A 17,978-nucleotide genomic window follows, 5' to 3' on the forward strand; every position below is an offset into this window, starting at 1 on the left:
CCTTTTATATATTTGAACATGGCTATCATATCACCCCTTAACCTCCTCTTTTCCAGGCTAAACATGCCCAGCTCCCTTAGCCGTTCCTCATAAGGCATCGTTTCCAGGCCTTTGACCATTTTGGTTGCCCTCCTCTGGACACGTTCCAGTTTGTCAATGTCCTTCTTGAACTGTGGTGCCCAGAACTGGACACAGTACTCCAGGTGAGGTCTGACCAGAGCAGAATACAGTGGCACTATTACTTCCCTTGATCTAGATGCTATACTCCTATTGATGCAGCCCAGAATTGCATTGGCTTTTTTAGCTGCCGCGTCACACTGTTGGCTCATGTCAAGTTTGTGGTCAACCAAGACTCCTAGATCCTTTTCACATGTAGTGCTCTCAAGCCAGGTGTCACCCATCTTGTATTTGTGCCTCTCATTTTTTTTGCCCAAGTGCAATACTTTACATTTCTCCCTGTTAAAATTCATCTTGTTTGTTTTGGCCCAGTTCTCTAATCTGTCAAGGTCGTTTTGAAGTGTGATCCTCTCCTCTGGGGTGTTAGCCACCCCTCCCAGTTTGGTGTCATCTGCAAATTTGATCAGGATGCCCTTGAGTCCATCATCCAAGTCGTTGATAAAGATGTTGAATAAGACCGGGCCCAAGACAGAACCCTGTGGCACCCCACTAGTCACTCTTCTCCAGGATGAAGAGGAACCATTGATGAGCACCCTTTGGGTTCGGTCAGTCAGCCAGTTACAAATCCACTGAGTGGTAGCAAAGTCAAGACCGCATTTTACCAGCTTCTTTACAAGAATATCATGGGGCACCTTGTCAAATGCCTTGCTGAAATCAAGGTAGGCTACATCCACTGCGTTCCCTTCATCTACCAGGCTTGTAATTCTGTCAAAAAACGAGATCAGGTTAGTCTGACATGACTTATTTTTCAGAAATCCATGCTGACTATTGGTGATCACAGCATTCCTTTCTAGGTGCTCACAGACTGTTTGCTTAATGATCTGCTCCAGAATCTTCCCTGGTATTGATGTCAGACTGACTGGGCGGTAATTATTTGGGTCCTCTCTTTTCCCCTTTTTGAAAATAGGGACAACATTTGCCCTCTTCCAGTCTGCCGGGACTTCGCCTGTTCTCCAGGAATTCTCAAAGATGACTGCCAGTGGTTCTGAAATCACATCTGCCAGTTCTTTTAATACTCTTGGATGCAGTTCATCTGGCCCTGGAGACTTGAATACATCTAGACTAGCCAAGTATTCTTGTACTATCTCCTTAGTTATTCTGGGCTGTGTTTCCTCTGCTGAATCATTTGCTCCAAATTCTTCAGGTCGGGCATTGTTTTCTTTATCGGAGAAGACTGAGGCAAAGAAGGCATTGAGGAGTTCAGCCCTTTCTGTGTCCCCTGTTTGCATTTCACCATCTTCTCCTCTGAGTGACCCCACTGTTTCTTTGTTCTTCCTTTTGCTACGAACATACCCATAAAAGCCTTTTTTGTTGCTTTTAACCTCTCTAGCAAGCCTGAGTTCATTCTGTGCTTTAGCTTTTCTGACTTTGTGTCTACACGTGCTGGCTATTTGTTTGAATTCCTCTTTGGTGGTTTCCCCCCTTTTCCATTTTTTGTACACATCCTTTTTTAATCTTAACTCAGTTAAAAGTTCTTTAGATAGCCACCCTGGCTTCTTTAGGCACCTTCCATGTTTCCGTCTCATTGGTATTGCCTGAAGTTGTGCTTTTACTATCTCCCTCTTAACAAACTCCCAACCATCATGAACTCCCTTTCCTTTTAGTATTACTGTCCATGGGATCTCACCAAGCACTTCCCTAAGTTTTATGAAGTCGGCTTTCTTAAAGTCGAGAAATTGAGTCCTAGTATGCTTGGCTGCTCCTTTCCGCTGTATAGTAAACTTCAGAAGAGCATGATCACTCGCGCCTAATGATCCTTCCACTTCTACCCCACTAACCAGGTCATCAACATTGGTTAGGACCAGATCTAAAATGGCTGTTCCTCTTGTTGCTTCTCCCACTTTCTGGACAATGAAGTTGTCTGCAAGGCCAGTGAGGAATCTGTTTGACCTTATGCTCTTGGCTGAGTTTGACATCCAACAAATATCTGGGTAATTGAAGTCCCCCATTACTACTATCTCCCTTCCTTTTGCATGCTTGGCCATCTGTTCCAGGAAGGCATCATCTATGTCCTCCGTTTGGCTTGGGGATCTATAGTAAACTCCCACAATGAGGTCACTGTTATTCTTCTCTCCCTTAATTTTGACCCAAATGCTCTCACTTTGGCTTTGAGGTTCTAAATCTTGGATCTCTTCACAGGTATACACATCCCTGACATATAACGCCACTCCTCCTCCTTTCTTGTCTGGTCTGTTTCTCTGAAATAGATTGTATCCCTCCATTATTACATTCCAATCGTGGGACTTATCCCACCAGGTTTCAGTGATTCCTATTATGTCATATTTAGTTTGCTGTACCAAGAGCTCAAGCTCATCTTGTTTATTTCCCATACTTTGCGCATTAGTGTACAGACATTGAAGTCCATTAATCATTCCCCCGTGTCTCTTATTTAAGGATTTTTTCCTCCCACCACTAGGTCTGCATGCTGTTTGCTCCATTCGGTCTATGACATTTGGATGATCATCTTCATCAATTGATAGACTCCTACCTTCAGGAGCACTGTCTCCCTCCCCCACATTAGTCAGTTTAAAGCCCTCCTGATGAGGTTTCTGAGATTTTTTGCAAAAACATTCCTCCCAACCGTTGTGAGGTGCAGCCCATCGCTTGCCAGAAGTCCATCTTCAAGAAACTGCATTCCGTGATCTAAGAATCCAAACCGTTCCTGTTTACACCATTTGCGAAGCCAGTTGTTCACTTCCACTATTTTTCCCTCTCTCCCTGGGCCACGTCGTTCAACTGGGAGGACAGATGAGATGACAATTTGTGCATTTAATTGCTTCAATTTCCTGCCCAGAGCCTCGTAATCTCTTTTGATCTTCTGGAGGCTATTGCTTGCGGTGTCATTGGTTCCCACATGAACCAAGAGGAAGGGGTATTTGTCAGTGGGTTTTATGATTCCTTGCAGTCGTTCAGTTACATCTTGGATCTTAGCCCCGGGGAGACAGCACACTTCCCGAGACATCTTGTCAGGCCCACAGATCACTGCTTCTGTTCCCCTCAGTAGGGAATCCCCTATCACCACTACACGCCTCCTCTTAGGTCTGGTCGGGGTTCTTCCGTGAGCTGTCCGTTCCAAGGTCGCATGCACATTCCCTGAGGACTGCCTTTGCTGCTCGTCTTCATATACCTGATCGACTGTAATGAGGGAGAGATCCTCAAATGGAGTCTGCTCTTCGTCTTCCATGCTAGGGGAAAGGACCTCAAAGCGATTGCGTATTTCTAAACAATCAGAGCGAACCCTGGGCCTCTTACTTCTTTGAGTCACGTTTCTCCATATATCTGGCTCCTGTGTTGGTGAACTAGCCTCCTCAGGGGAGTCCCCTCAGGGGAGTGGGTTAGTTCAGCACCCCTTCATCAAGAGTTCCCAGACTGAGATAGAGCAGCACACTTGGAAAGCTCTAAGGCAGCAGTAGAGGAGGAGATAGATGACATTGAGGAGGTTGCTATGCAACCAGGAAGGAGGCAGCATTTAAAGGGCTCTTTGTATCATGGTATGGGGGGGAGTTCACCCACCTTCTCCCTGAACCAAAATAGCTGAAAGGGTTAAAATGCAACAGAAATGCAAGAGAGGACAGACTGGATTTTGGTGCCCAACTCGTAGCTAAGAGTGGCAGACTTGGAGCTGCTCTCTGGATGTTAATTGTGAATAAACATGTCATATAAATGCCAGACTCATTCATTCTTATCGGGGTTTGCTTGCCTGCCTCAAATCATTACACTATTTGATGCAAATCATGCAATCGCATGTCAACCCAGGGTGCAGCAGTTTAAAGAGCTGGATTCCATGTTAGGAAAAGGCTCCTATATCTGGAAATACTCATGCTTGGACTTACCAATCAATGCACTGAGTTCCAAAATATGGATATGTACCAATAAAAAAACAGCAGCCATATTTACCTGAAGGAAATCTATTTGCATTTTGTACTAGGCGCTAATTCCTGTCAGTGGTTTCCCAAAACACTCACATGACTCACGAAACTAGCTTGAAGACCTGAACAGACACCAACATTTATCTTGCTACATATACAGTGGATGCCAAGATGTCTGAGGTTACAGGCTTTAATTTTCAGAATTAATGCTTTTGTTTAGCCCATACTTAATTAAAAATAAGGCCACTTGTAGAACTTAGGTAAGACCACAGAAAACCTCGTGTTCTCCTGGGGAAACCAAGCAATATTTTCATTCACATATTGTGCAAAAGCACTTTGCCTGCCAAAAACCCTCCAACGCCGCCATTAAGAAGCACATGTTCTCCTGTTAATTAGAGCTTAATTTGGACTAAAGTACAGGCATGTGCTTGAAGTGATAAGATCACAAACTGCGGAATAGAACCAGCTGCAAGGTCATTAAGGTTTGAACTTAAGGTAACACTTCATTCGGTGCAAAAGACGGTGTGGGAATAGGGGAGACTACAGTTTCTTTATACAGTGGTGCCCCGCAAGACGAAAATAATCCGTTCTGCGGGAGCCTTTGTCTTGCAGGGATTTTCGTCTTGCGGAGCTCCGCTATCAGCCGATCAGCTGATAAGCGGTAAAACAGCTGATAAGCGGTTTAGCGGCTTTTAGCGCTTAGCGGATTAGCGGATAAGCGGCAATTTAGAGATAAGGAGCTTAGCGCCTTTCAGAAAAGGCAAAAAAAGGGGAGACCACGGAAAAAAATTTGTTTTGCGAGTAAGCCCCATAGAAAAAAACGTCTTGCGAAGCAGAAAAAATGTTGGAAAGCCCTTTCGTCTTGCGCGTTTTTCATTTAGCGGGGCATTCGTCTAGCGGGGTACCACTGTATCAAGTTTTCTTCTCTACATTTATGATTCAACAATCATTATTCAGAATTAATGTTTTCATTTAGCTACAGCCCATACATAATGAAAAATGAGGTAACTTGTAGAACTTAGGTAAGACTGCAGAATATCCTAGTTTATGGGCTGGCAGCCAGTATTAGTTTAATTCATAGATTGTTGCCGACATGCTATTAAAGCAAATGTTGTTACGGTCTGCTACATTAATGTATTTACTATTTGTTACCCATAGTGGGTAAAACATAGCCACATTTATTTTTCATTATTATTGATGCCAATCATTATAGAGGTTGATTCTGGCATAGGGAAAGCATTCTGGTAACAGGTAGGCTGCCTTCTGGTCCATATCTCATCTTCTTCCCATTGGCCACAGGCTGGAAGGGAGTTACCAGGCATCAAGGTCCACCCTGGTACAAGCCATTTCTGCAAGGCCCATCTTGCAGCGGCCATGTTTCCCAGTTGTGAATTAATACCTTTCTGTTTTCCTGGCCCTCTCTCTTGTGATTCAGATAAGCTAGCTGTGAATGCTTCTGAACCCCACTTGAATGTCCCACCATTATCTCCAGCTTACACTGGATGGCACATCCTCCTCATTCATCATTTGCATGGGGCATAGCCACCAACGCCCCATCAAATGAAGCCACACTAGGCTCAATCCCTGCCTTCCTTCTGTAGTTTTGTAAGGCTTGTTCACACAGGAGCAAAGTCTAGATTTCCATTGGCCGGTCTTGTGGCATCCCTATGACATCTTCCCTATCTCACGGTTGCCCTGGACATTTCCTACTACGAGTGTTTGAAACACACACACAAAAACACCTTTGCATAGTCCCTAATGGTAGGATTGGGACCCCAGGGGAAAAGGTCTGGGGCAAGATAGAGAGGATGTCAGGTGTACCTCCCTACATTAATGGGGATGAAATGTTCATACAGATCCACATTGGGCTTTGGAGCTGAACCACAGGGTCAAAACATCAAGGGAGGAGGCCATGTCTATGGGAGCAGGAGGACCTGATACTTCTGCTGGTGCTCAAATCTGGGTTGTTATTTTTTTAGTAACGGTAGCCAATACAACTAGAAATCTAAATATCTGGTACTTGGAAGGAATTTGGAATTTGGAAACATTATTTTGATGAGTGAGCAAAGCACAAAACTGACCCTGCCCCCTCCCACTGTGATTCAGTGTCAGACTTCAGTGAATCGGCATCTTTCCCCCTTTGGCCGTACATAAACAGATCAAATGAAAAGGAGTCTTCTTACCACTTAGAAAGTTTAATGATCACAGCGAGAGAGCAAAGAATCCATTTCCTAGGAATGGTGGCACTCCCAATTCAGGGTTCCACCCACTTCCTCCCTAGTCACCCATGTCACTACCGTGTCTTGTAAATGCTGTGCTTTCTGTGTTGCCACCTTATTAGATCTTCTTGACCTTGGGCTGAGCGGATGAATGCTTTCCAGAGACAGTGAATCCGTTAACCCTCTCTCTCCCAGTGCTTCTTCTCCTAGCTGTTCCCCATCCAGTATTTCCCAGTTTCTGCCTTCTGAACTATGTCCCTCTGCAAACCACCGTTCCAAATCTATACTGCTTTGGGAAGATTCAGGATCCGGATCAGGCGGAGGCTCCCACTGTTCCTCCTCAGTGCATCCCTCCTCAGCACGGTCCCCGACACTCAGATAAGCATAGAGGGAATACATTGACTTATGGCTTGTGCACAGGGTAAGCTTCCTGATCTGAAAGCCATTTCATAACCTGTTTCCTACTCATTATTTCACACTGTTTTATGAAATAGAGGGTCCACTCCTCCAAAGCTTCCAATCTCCCCAGGTTTGTGTAATGTTCTGCCATGTTGCTGTCTGATAAAGGTATGGATATGGGTGATTAAAGCAAATGATTTTTATTTCCACATGCATTAGAAACACACACACACTCCTGTACCCTTGAGCTTTCAGGGGTCAGACATGGGACAAATGCATATGCAGGGAATCAACATGGTAATTAACAATTAGCAAAGACTCTTTTAAACATTTCTTCTTGATTCAGTTTTAGAACTGGAAGCTTCTAAAGAAATCAAACATTTTCAGTGAAGGTGTAGGAGATGACATAAATTTTTTTATCTGGGCCTTGAAAATCCTATGATACAATGATGCTTTCATCAAAGTGCACAGGCTTCCCATTCTGATTACAGGCAATGACGATGTATCTGAAGGATTTGTTATCAGAGTACTTGCAAGGTGGGCAAGTTGAGCCGCCTTTGAGCTTGCAGGTGGTGACAGTGAAGGGGCGGAGACTGATCCTCAGCCCGTTTCCATAATCCTTCCCTCCAGATGCAGTGCACACAGCTATGATGTTATTCTTGGTGTTGTGGATGAAGGTGTTCACTTCCTTGCATGCTGGTTTGTCCAGCCCGCGTCTTTTCATCATGACATCACAATACTGCTTTCCAACGTTGCTCTTGGGATTATCGTAGTGCTGCCTTAGGAACTTCTCATAGGGGGTTTCACAATAGGCTCCCAGTGCCAGAACAGACACCAGAAAGGTGAGGAGCACAAGGCCAGATCCCTTGAAAGGCATCATCGTGGGCGACCGCCGCCTGAAAGAGATGTCTGGAAAAAAGTAAAGTGGATGTATAAATGGTTTCTTTCAGGCTGCTTTGTGAACGGCTTGGAGTTCAAACGAATACTGTACAGTCATACCTTGGATCCAAAACGCCCTGGAACTTGGAAGTTTTGACTCCTGAATGCCACAAACCCAGAAGTGACTGTTCCGGTTTGCAAACGTTCTTTGGAACCCGAACATCCAACGGGGCTTCTGTGGCTTCCGCTTGGCTACAGGACCTTCCTGCACCCAGTCAGAAGCCGTGCTTTGGTTTCTGAACATTTTGGAAGTCAAACAGACTTCCGGAATGGATTCCGTTCAACTCTCAATGTATGACTGTACAGTGGTACCTCGGGTTACAGATGCTTCAGGTTACAGACTCCACTAACCCAGAAATAGTACCTTGGGTAAAGAACTTTGCTTCAGGATGAGAACAGAAGTTGCAGAGTGGCGGTGCGGCAGCAGCGGCAGTGGGAGATCCCATTAGCTAAAGTGGTACCTCAAGTTAAGAACAGTTTCAGGTTAAAAATGGACCTCTGGAATGAATTATGTTCTTAACCCGAGGTACCACTGTATATCCTTTCAAATTCTCATCTGCAAATGTTTTGGTGGATGTTGGCTAGTCATGATCACATGTCTGTGTGAATATTGACACTTGCCAGTCAGTACATGATAAACAACAATATGTTGAGTCAGCATTTCACAGTATGTGACCACTGTCATGCAACAACAGTCTACGGAGGACAGTATCCACACAATGTATTTTATAGAGCATGACCACTCCATTTGTGTACACCCTTCACAAGTGGGTAGAATTTTCGCTATTATTATGTTTTTGACAACGGGACAAATTTCAAGTGCAGGCGGTGAAATAATTAACATCATCCACCTTACGGATGTTGGCTACTGTATTAATTAGCCACTATGCCTCTGGCATTATGCTACATAAGACAAGAAGCTTAGATCATTGTTGAGGGTCAGGGAGATGAGGCCAAGAGATATTTGTATAAACCGTGTAAGTTTCTTGCTGAAGCGAGATCTGAGCAAGGGACGGAATGAATCTGAGCTCCACCTCTGACCCTAAACCATAAGGAGGGGATACAGATATAGCAGATTTGAAGTAGGGTGACGAAAAAGAGGGTCTCTTGATTCTATCCTCCTCTGGCCAGAGACAGAGAAAATATACATCTATCACCATTTACAAGGGATAGTCCTCATGATATGCAAATTCCTGTGCTTAGTATTTCATTTGCATTTTAGGGGGGGGGAATGTATGTGTTAGAGATTTTGTGGGGGTGAAATAATGCCTTGGGCGGGGGTGTTTTCTGAAGTTGCCATATTCAGGATTGGGTGCTCCCACCTCAGTGTCCATGGAAGTTAAATCTTTGGGGGCTGGTGATTGTGGGGGGGAAGGCATATTCACTCTAACATGTAGGCATGAAAACTTTTACTAAATTTGCCTGCAATCATCAGTTTTTTCACATAGCCTTTTCAATAAACGGAACTTTGAAACATACAGTTTAACTTATTTCCCCTTGCCTAGTAGCATTTAATGAGACCTAAATCGGAGTCACTTTTGCATGTTGCAATTCGGACACACAACAGCTCCCCCATCTAGTGGTTCAATGCTGTATGTTCACCCCTCTTAAAAAAAAAGTATTCCTGAAATATACTCAGAGTCGCAAAGTGATTTCATGCTCTTTATTCAGCTCATAGTGGTGAGGAGGAATGAATGAAAGTCCCCTCACAGTATCTGCTTTATATACATTATTTACACAATGGGCTGCACATGATTGGCTAATTCCAGAATTCTACTGTAAGCCAATCAGGTTGTGGATTCACTTCTATCTGGAGCATGATTGGGTGGTTCCTGCCAACCAATCATACTGCTGCATTGTTTTAGGACCAATCAGACTGCTGCAGTTTGGATCCTATTCAACTCAGTACGTAACAATTCCCCTTATAATAAGTCTGCTTACCTTTCCCGGTTGGCAGCTTAAACAAAGCTTAAACAATGGTCTAAGCCAGGCATCCCCAAACTCGGCCCTCCAGATGTTTTGGGACTACAACTCCCTTCATCCCTAGCTAACAGGACCAGTGGTCTGGGAGGATGGGAACTGTAGTCCCTACACATATGGAAGGCCGAGTTTGGGGATGCCTGGTCTTAGCTTTCCTTTCTGGCCATTAATAGAGCCAGGAAGAAAGCAATCACCTGTCTTCTCCTTCGACAAGGAAGCCTTGTCTCACAGTGACGGGGTACACCTTCATGATGTCGGCAATGATACCCTGTTGAATGACACTTCAGAGTGCACCAGGGACTGGTTGCAGGTGTGAGGGTGTTGGCGGCAAGCCCTTTGGGCTCGAGTGGCGGTTAGCCTTTGTTTGTATGGAGGGGAGGTTGTAGCCTCTGCCTGTCCCTCCTCAGTAGGGGTATCCTGTTAAAGGGATCCGGGGTTGTGAATTCTGTCCAATGCCGGGACGTGGGCTAGGGCCATGTCACAACCCCTACGGGGACCCCTCGGGGTGTCCCTGATTGATGTAAGTCATAGGGCACCCCCTAATGGTGGTTTACCCTTAGATGGACTCCCAGCAGACAGGCAGGAGTCAAGATATAGCCTGGTTTCGCCCAATGCCTAAGCCAAACAGCTCATATCTGTAACCAATAAAGTTGTGGCTTATTGGAACCCATAAACCAAAACACTCATGTCCGTGTGTTTATTGTCCATTAGGTGGACAATAATGGGGGCCTTTCCTCTGGTCCATGGGGTCACAAAGATTCGGACAGGACTATATGACTAAACAAAAACAATATGGGGGCCTTGGCAAGTAACAACATGTTTTGCATTCTACTTATGCTTCCCAAGCATGAAGGCTGTTTTTCTAGAAAAAGAGGTGCCAGAACTCGTCACAAACACCTCTCTTCTTCACTTTAAATGGCAATGGTGCCCTCATGAGAGATGCCAGGACCAAGTTCCAGGGAGTTCTGGCTGAAAAAAGCCCTACAAGCATGTAATGTTCTCTCACATTTTCCTTTACCCAAGATTACGGTCGCCATACGTCTGGAATCTCCTGGACATAGCTAGGATTTGGCCAGTGTCTGAGTGGAATTTCCTGAAATGTCCAGGAAAATCTGGACACATGACAACCCATGTCAGAAAAACAGCTTTGCCTTAAAAACAGCTCAAAATCTTAATTTGTAAAAAATGCCAAAAACTTTTGTTTCTGGATATGGCAGTCCTACACACGATTCATTTATGTATAATGTGCTTAAAGTTTGCAGTGTTAATTCTGTATAGATTTTTACTCCCACCTTCCATAAACTGAAATAGATCCACTGTTGCTGTCAACTTTCAATAACTGTTATGCTCTTATGCAACAACAATCAAACCCAATAACTTACAGTTTCCTTTATTTAGCCTCCAGTCTTCTCTCTTGCTCCTCTCTGCCTGCAGCTCCAGATGACACCCTGTCAATGCTTTGCCTGGCCTTTTATTCTATGGGGGACACCGCTTCTGGCCTATGGCACACGGCCAGCTTGCTGGACCCCATTCTATTTGACTTTTCCCCAAGGTCCAAATGGAATTCTCAGGACACCAATCAGATTAGTCCCTGACGCTGCTAGTAGAAACCAGAACCAGTGGAGGCTGGTCCTTTAGGATCAAAGGAGCACTGCCCCAACAAATGCAACCTGACCCCAGTCAGCCATCACCTGCCTCCTTTCTTATGCAACAGCCAGCCCAGGGGGTTTCCCTGGTTGTCAACTTCCTTCTCAGATTCAGGGTTGGCCTTGTAGAATTCAGGGCGGGGAGTGAGTGCATGGGAAATCAGACAAAACTAGTTGGTTCTACTGTGTTTGGCTCCAGTTCCACAAACTGTTTTGCCTAAGTTTTACAAAATGCCTTATTTTTAAGTATGGGCTGTAGGTAAACAAAAAAACAACAACAACACCTTTCATCAAGTAGTGTAATGCTCTCAGGCAGGCAAACAAGCTAGCCCCAATAAGAATTAATGAGTCCCTGTCGGTTTTATGACATGTTTATTTACAATTAACACCCAGAGAGCGGCTCCGAGCCTGTCGCTCTTAGCTACGAGTTGGTCATTCTGAGTCCCTGCCCCTTTTGCACCAAGAAGGGTGCCAAATTCCAGAACTTCCTCTCTTATATATATCTATTGCATTTTAACACTTTCATCTCTTCTGGTCCCCCCCCACCACTATCAAAGAGCCTTCTAAATGCTGCCTCCCCCTCAATGTCATCCATCCCTCCCTCTGCCTGTGAGTCCAAGTCTGCTGCTCTATCTGAGTCTGGGAACTCTTGATGAAGGAGGGCTGAACAAACCCACTCCTGCTCTGTCTGTGGCTGCAGTCCCTCCTCTCCAGAGTCAGACTCTGGCTCCCTCTGTACTGACATTCCTTCATCTCCAGAGTCAGACTATTCCCGGTGTTCTATTCAGCCGAATCCCTGACATTATTTTGGTGAGTGAGAAAAGCACAGAACTGGCAGTGCTGCGAGAAAAACAAATGGAAGTAGACCATAAAGCCACAGACAGTTTCATGGATTTCTAATGTTGCTATTTTATTGACATAATTTCAGTTTTAAAAGAAACAGAGTGATACAGAGAAAAAAGCCGGGAAAGAATAAAGCTGTATATAAGAAATATATATTCTACGTCTGCTTATCTGAGTCACAAGGTGGAAGAGTTAGAAAAGAGGCCGGGTTTTAATAAGCTACCAGCTACAAATAATTGCGTGATCCCACAGCAGCAAGAATCATGAGAAAAGGAATGAGATCATACTTTTATATTACGAAAAGCGAGTTAGAAGATGAGCAGTGGGACAAAGTGGAGGCCCAAAGTGATCAGAGTGGCCTTTTCACCCTCAAGAAGGAAGGAATCCTGGTGGCAATCCAATGGTGACTTGTGAGCAGGTAAAACAGATATTTGCTTAAGTAAAAGGACTTCTTCAACTCCGCCTTCTTGCAATCCTCTTGCCTTTGCCCAGACCTGCCCTGGAAGATTGGGGGACTACCTTGAGAGGTTTCTTGAGACGGATGGAGTCCAGGAGGGGGAAAGTGTAGGGGGCTGCTGAGTGTCGGAGAGGATGGTAGCGGAGGTTTGTTGCCTGAGCAGAAGTCTGCTTGTGCAACAATGGCATTCAATATCTTAATTCAATTGGGTATCCGTTCTCACATCTAAGTGAAATTCTCCTACTATAGTCTATATCGTGGTAGATGAATTTAAATCTTACACATCTGGTGACTGGAAAATCAGAATCGCTCAACATGGCACCAGTGTATGGGTGGCCAGAAAAAGTGCAGATGTTTTTAAGATCTTGGTCTGAGACATGAACGAAAGTGCGTTCAGCGTTGGGAACCAGGCCTCTTTTCTTGATTATATAGTCGCAGTAATCTTTGACTTCAGTCTTCGGGTAATCAACATACTCGTGTTTGAAGGATTGGAAATCCCAGGAGGCTTCAGTCCCCAGCACCATCCAGGAGAGCAAAACCAAGAGCAGCCATAAAGGACAGGGCCCCTTGGCAGCCATGGCTCACTGTGGCTCTTGGTGGTTGTTCTGCGCAGAAAAAACAGGAAACAGTGTAAAGTTCAATAGAGCATTTTCATGCTTTCCCTTTTTCCATCAGATTTATTATATAACCCAGTTCCTAGGAAATATCAAGGAAAAATCTGAAAAGGGCTATGACAGCCTTGCTCAAATAGTAATCGCAATTCCCTCATTAGGAAGTTATGAAGCTGCCTAACACTGCCGTAAGACACTGCCCCATCTACTTCAGTACTGTGGTACCTCAGAAGTCAAACGGAATCCGTTTCGGAACTCCGTTCAACTTCCAAAATGTTTGGAAACCAAGGCACAGCTCCTGATTGGCTGCAGGAAGCCGGAAAAGTTTCACCAGATGTTCAATTTCCAAAGCACGTTCACAAACCGAAACACTCACTTCCAGGTTTACAGCATTCAGGGGCAAAAATGTTTGACTCGCAAGGCGTTCGGATCCAAGGTACGCCTTTATTGTCTAGCATAGTGTTTTGGCCCTTCCCCATTCCCATCTCTCTTCCTCCACCCCATACAATCATATATATTGTGGTTAGACACTGATGAAAAGGATAAAACTCAGTTCCAGAGACTAATAAGCACCTCAAAAATCACACAAAAATTAGCCTCTGCAAAGACAATGAATGACACCATTATTCTTCAAGTCACCACAGCAGAAATAAACAGAAGTGTGTTCCCCAAATTAGCATACTGAGATTCAAGACATTACTTCCCAAAGTGCCAAACTGTTAACCTTAGTCAGAGTGTGGTGGCCTCCTCAGGCAGCTAATTCAGGTTGTCATGAAATACCAGGAATTTCTTGATTATTGCCATTGTATTTTTATTGCCAGAAAGAAGGAACAGTGTTTGACTCCCAGGGCAGCATAAGTACAACCAATTGAAAAAAAGGTAGTCCCTACTCGCAGCCTGAAGATTGTAATTATACAAAAGGAAAAAGGGATGAGAAAAGAGGAAAAAGACAGACATCTGTGCCCATCCTTAAAGTCAAACAGATGGATTAAGAAATACATAAAATTCAAGAAGGCCTGGGCTGACTTCTTAAAGTTTCGCAGCAGTAGGCCCAACACAGGGCTGTATTCCATTCTCTCAACGAGGGAGGTTCTCTGCTACTTAGCACACCAGAGGGAATTGGGCAGGGCCCCTAAAACACTCAATATTCAGTCCGCGGGGATTTCATATTTTTGTAAGGCCTTTTTCGCCACAGATCCATGTTCAGCTTTTATTGTGCGTAAGACACTTGAGGGCTGGCGTCGGCACCCCCCCCCCAGTGTGGACAGGAGGAGGCCCATAACATTTGACATTTTGACCCAGATCCACAAGAAGTTACGTTCAATATGTTGGTCAAAATATGAAGCGTGCCTTTTCTCGGCCGCCTATTCCATAGCATTCTTCGGCGCCCTGCGCATTGGGGAGGTGGTCTGCGAATGCGGGACGGCTCACTCCCAGAGAGGCATACTATTAAGTGATCTGTCCCTGTCCGAGTCCGAGCTAATTGTCCAGGTGCGGAGCTCTAAGACAGACCAACTCGGTAAGGGGGCTCTCCTACGGTTATCGACCGTGCAGGGTAGTGGACCCTGTCCCGTAAGAGATACGAGGCGTTTCCTCTATTTGAGACCCAATGGCCCCGGCCCATTTCTTATACATTCGGACGGGTCACTTTTGGCCAGACACCAGTTCACGCGCGTATTGCGCACGGCACTAGCAGCTTGCGGATTGCCCGCAGCTGAATTTGCGGCCCACTCCTTTTGGATCGGGGCCACTACCACCGCAGTACACTTAGGGCTCTCCACAGAGAGGATCAAGGATCTTGGGAGGTGGAAATCTAATGCGTACAGAGCTTACGTCAGAAAGAACCTATGACTAGCAGCGGTAATCCTGACCTTGGTTTTCCCGTTTATTTGCCTTTCAGAATCCAAGAAGGTGCGCATCTGGTTGGTGGGCCACAGCATAGTGTATTGGGCCAAGAACCGTGCCATGAGTTCCGGAATGGGTCATAATTTGAACCTGCCTTCGAATGTGGAGCTGGCTTGGATTGCACGTAGGGGGATGCGCTGGAGCGAATTCAAACCAGTAGTGATGGCGAGAGCTGCCACCGAGGGGCCACCCGATGCATTAATAATTCAGTTAGGGGGAAATGATTTGGCGTACCGCAAAGCTATCGATTTGAGATGGAGCATTTTTGACGATTTGACTGACATGATGGCGGTTTATCCAAACATTACCATCTTGTGGTCCTCGCTGCTTGAGAGGAGGACATGGAGGGATTGTGTGAGCCCGGCGGGAATCAATAAAGCAAGAAAGGTCTTGGAGCGGGCTGTGGGACGTAGAGTGGCGGATCTGGGCGGGTGCGTCATAGGACACCCAGGCATCCAGTACTGCAATGAGGCCCTCTACAGATGGGATGGCGTGCATCTGTCAGATGCGGGAAATGACATATGTTTGGGGGACATTATAGCAGGGATTAGGGGTTGGTTACGGGCTTGAAGGTATTGGGGGCGAGCTTTGCTCGTGTGGCAGTTAGGCATTGGCATGGGGCAATTGTTATGCAAATGGAGGGGGAGAAGGAAGCACCATCACCTTCCCCCAAGGAGAAGGGGTAGTCCGGTAGAGGACTCCGGGGGGCGTGGCCTTGTCCGAAGCCTAGAGAGGTAGGGCCTCCGGCATGCCCCCGAGCGGTGACACCCGTGGGATCCTAGTTGGTGTACTTCAACAGGACTCCCGCGGTTTGTGTTCAACCCTTCCCGGTCACCATGCCGGGTAGTCGATAGAAGCCAATGCCTAAGGCCAATACCTTCAATTCCGTAATCAATAAAGTTGTGGCCTTTTATGCCCATTAACCTTAAATAATGTGTCTGAGTCTTCATTTCACATGGGGGAGGAAACTTGCCACGCAACAACCAACTGAAAAAAGGTAGTCCCTACTCGCAGGCTGAAGATTGTAATGATACAAAAGGACAAAGGGATGAGTGAAAAAGAAAAAGACAGACTTCTGTGCCCATCCTTAAAGTCAAACAGACGAACTAAGAAATACATAAAATGTATTCAAGTCAGACCCTGCTTTCTCTTTGAGACATCCCAATGATGACTTGGCATCTACTTTCTATATTTCTAGATAAATGTAAAAACGTTTCAAATGGGCACCTTTCATGACTGTAAAATTATCCTAAATCTCGGAATGTAGCTTTTTCCAATGAAGCTACATTTCCCTGTACATAGAGCTTTACTTGCTGCTTTCTGCTGTTCATACCTTCTCAAGATGTACATTTGTATATAAGCATACTGGGCTTCTCTAGTACAGGGGTGGTGTTACTTACATGACTTAGTCTTCCTCCATAAATTAAACAAATTCTGCACATAGCAATATTTAAATTCCGGAGAAAGCATTGTAACCTAAATTTCAGCATGGCTGTTACATACAGTCATCCCATCAGCCTTCTGTACTCTGAATTGATGCAGCCAGTCCACAGCTCAGCCACCACATCTATTGTCAGAGAGCTTGTGCTCAAAGATGATTGGCTGCCAGTGAAATGCAGGAAAAGAATATGGCTGCCATGATTAATACTTAGGAGAAGGAGTCACACAGAGGTTAAATATTTATTCACAAAAATGAATATATGCATACAGAAATAAAATTGGAAAAGGTTTATTCTATCAAAGATGGAAGGAAACTGAAATCAAGTATGGAAGAAAAGAAATGACAAAGTTTAGCTATTCAAAAGCTGGCTGATTTAAAACCTGCCTGCAGTGTGCCACCTTTCCCACTCCTGAACAAAACAATGAACAAAGCTTTGTAGATGAGCATGTTGAGGTCTTTTTCTTACCTAGTATAATAGAAATTGGTCTCCCAAAGAGTGGATCAAAATATCTTCTTTTGCTCGTATGCACCTCTGAGCATCCTTCAGGAAGAGACACCTTATATAGAGAGAATTCAGCTATGGTGGATGATGATACGTGGAAAATTGTTACTGGATGTACTGGAAGAAACACTGGAAGCCTATTTACCCCCTGTGGGAGATGGAATTGAAGCAACCTTAGTAGAAAAACATGAAGGTCTACTTGCTAATTGGTCTTGAATGTTATTGTAGTTCGCATATATTGTTTAACTGGAAGGATGCATTCTATACCCAACAGGTTGATGGTATAGCTGATGTCTATATTCTCACATGAATATTTTTACTCATTCCAGACAGGCATATTACATCATGCAATGCATGGGAAAGTGTTCATCCACCCATATTTATCAGGGCTAATCCTGATTCTCTGCAGTGGATACAGTGCTTATAGCATGAATGTTTCCCCTTGTTATTAAAGACTCACTGGAAGACCCAAGAGGCAGATATCTTCTACTAAGGGGTACGTCTGGATGCTTTGCTGTCGCTTGAGGCTAAGGTGGCATCAGTGGCACAGAGTACCTTCCATTGATTTCAGATGATGGCCTAGCTCTATGCCTCTCTGGACACAGACAGCCTAACTACTGTTGTCTAAGCTCTGGGAACCTCTAGGTTAGATTACCGTAAGGTGTTCTACTCAGAGCTCTGAAGACAATTCAGAAACTTCAGTTAGTGCAGAACTTGGTGTCCAGGGCAAGATTCTTCGGTCATATTACACCAAGCCCAACTGCACTCATTTCCAGGCCCAACTCATGGGATGGGGGATTATTGATTGTTCATTTATTTTTGGTTCTTATTTTCAGTATCTGTTTTGTGTTTTTTATACTGTATTCCTATGCATTATTATTGTATTAAGATATTATTTCTAGAGGTAAAAGCTGTATCCACCACCCAATCATAAGTTGTACTCCAAGGCTTTCCAATTAAAACAGTTGACGCACATGATTAACTCATCTT

At 44.8% G+C, this 17,978-nt stretch overlaps 1 protein-coding gene across 2 annotated transcripts; it reads right to left on the minus strand.

Moving 5' to 3' along the window:
* Positions 1–6,848: 6,848 nt before the first annotated feature.
* LOC128400062 (angiogenin-like) lies at positions 6,849–17,115 on the minus strand. Of its 2 annotated transcripts, none has more exons than XM_053362037.1 (2): positions 16,953–17,115; positions 6,849–7,560 (listed from the first exon to the last, which is right to left on the minus strand). In XM_053362037.1, the coding sequence occupies exon 2, from the start codon at positions 7,542–7,544 to the stop codon at positions 7,101–7,103; it is 444 nt and encodes a 147-aa protein (XP_053218012.1). In that variant the 5' UTR covers positions 7,545–7,560; positions 16,953–17,115; the 3' UTR covers positions 6,849–7,100. The 2 variants fall into 2 exon arrangements, with proteins under 2 accessions (XP_053218012.1, XP_053218011.1); XM_053362036.1 differs by lacking the exon at positions 16,953–17,115 and adding an exon at positions 10,966–11,099 and having other exon boundaries at positions 6,849–7,573.
* Between the last annotated feature and the right edge of the window lie 863 nt (positions 17,116–17,978).

This window comes from Podarcis raffonei, chromosome 13 (assembly GCF_027172205.1).
Source record: "Podarcis raffonei isolate rPodRaf1 chromosome 13, rPodRaf1.pri, whole genome shotgun sequence".
NCBI classification, from domain to species: domain Eukaryota; kingdom Metazoa; phylum Chordata; class Lepidosauria; order Squamata; family Lacertidae; genus Podarcis; species Podarcis raffonei.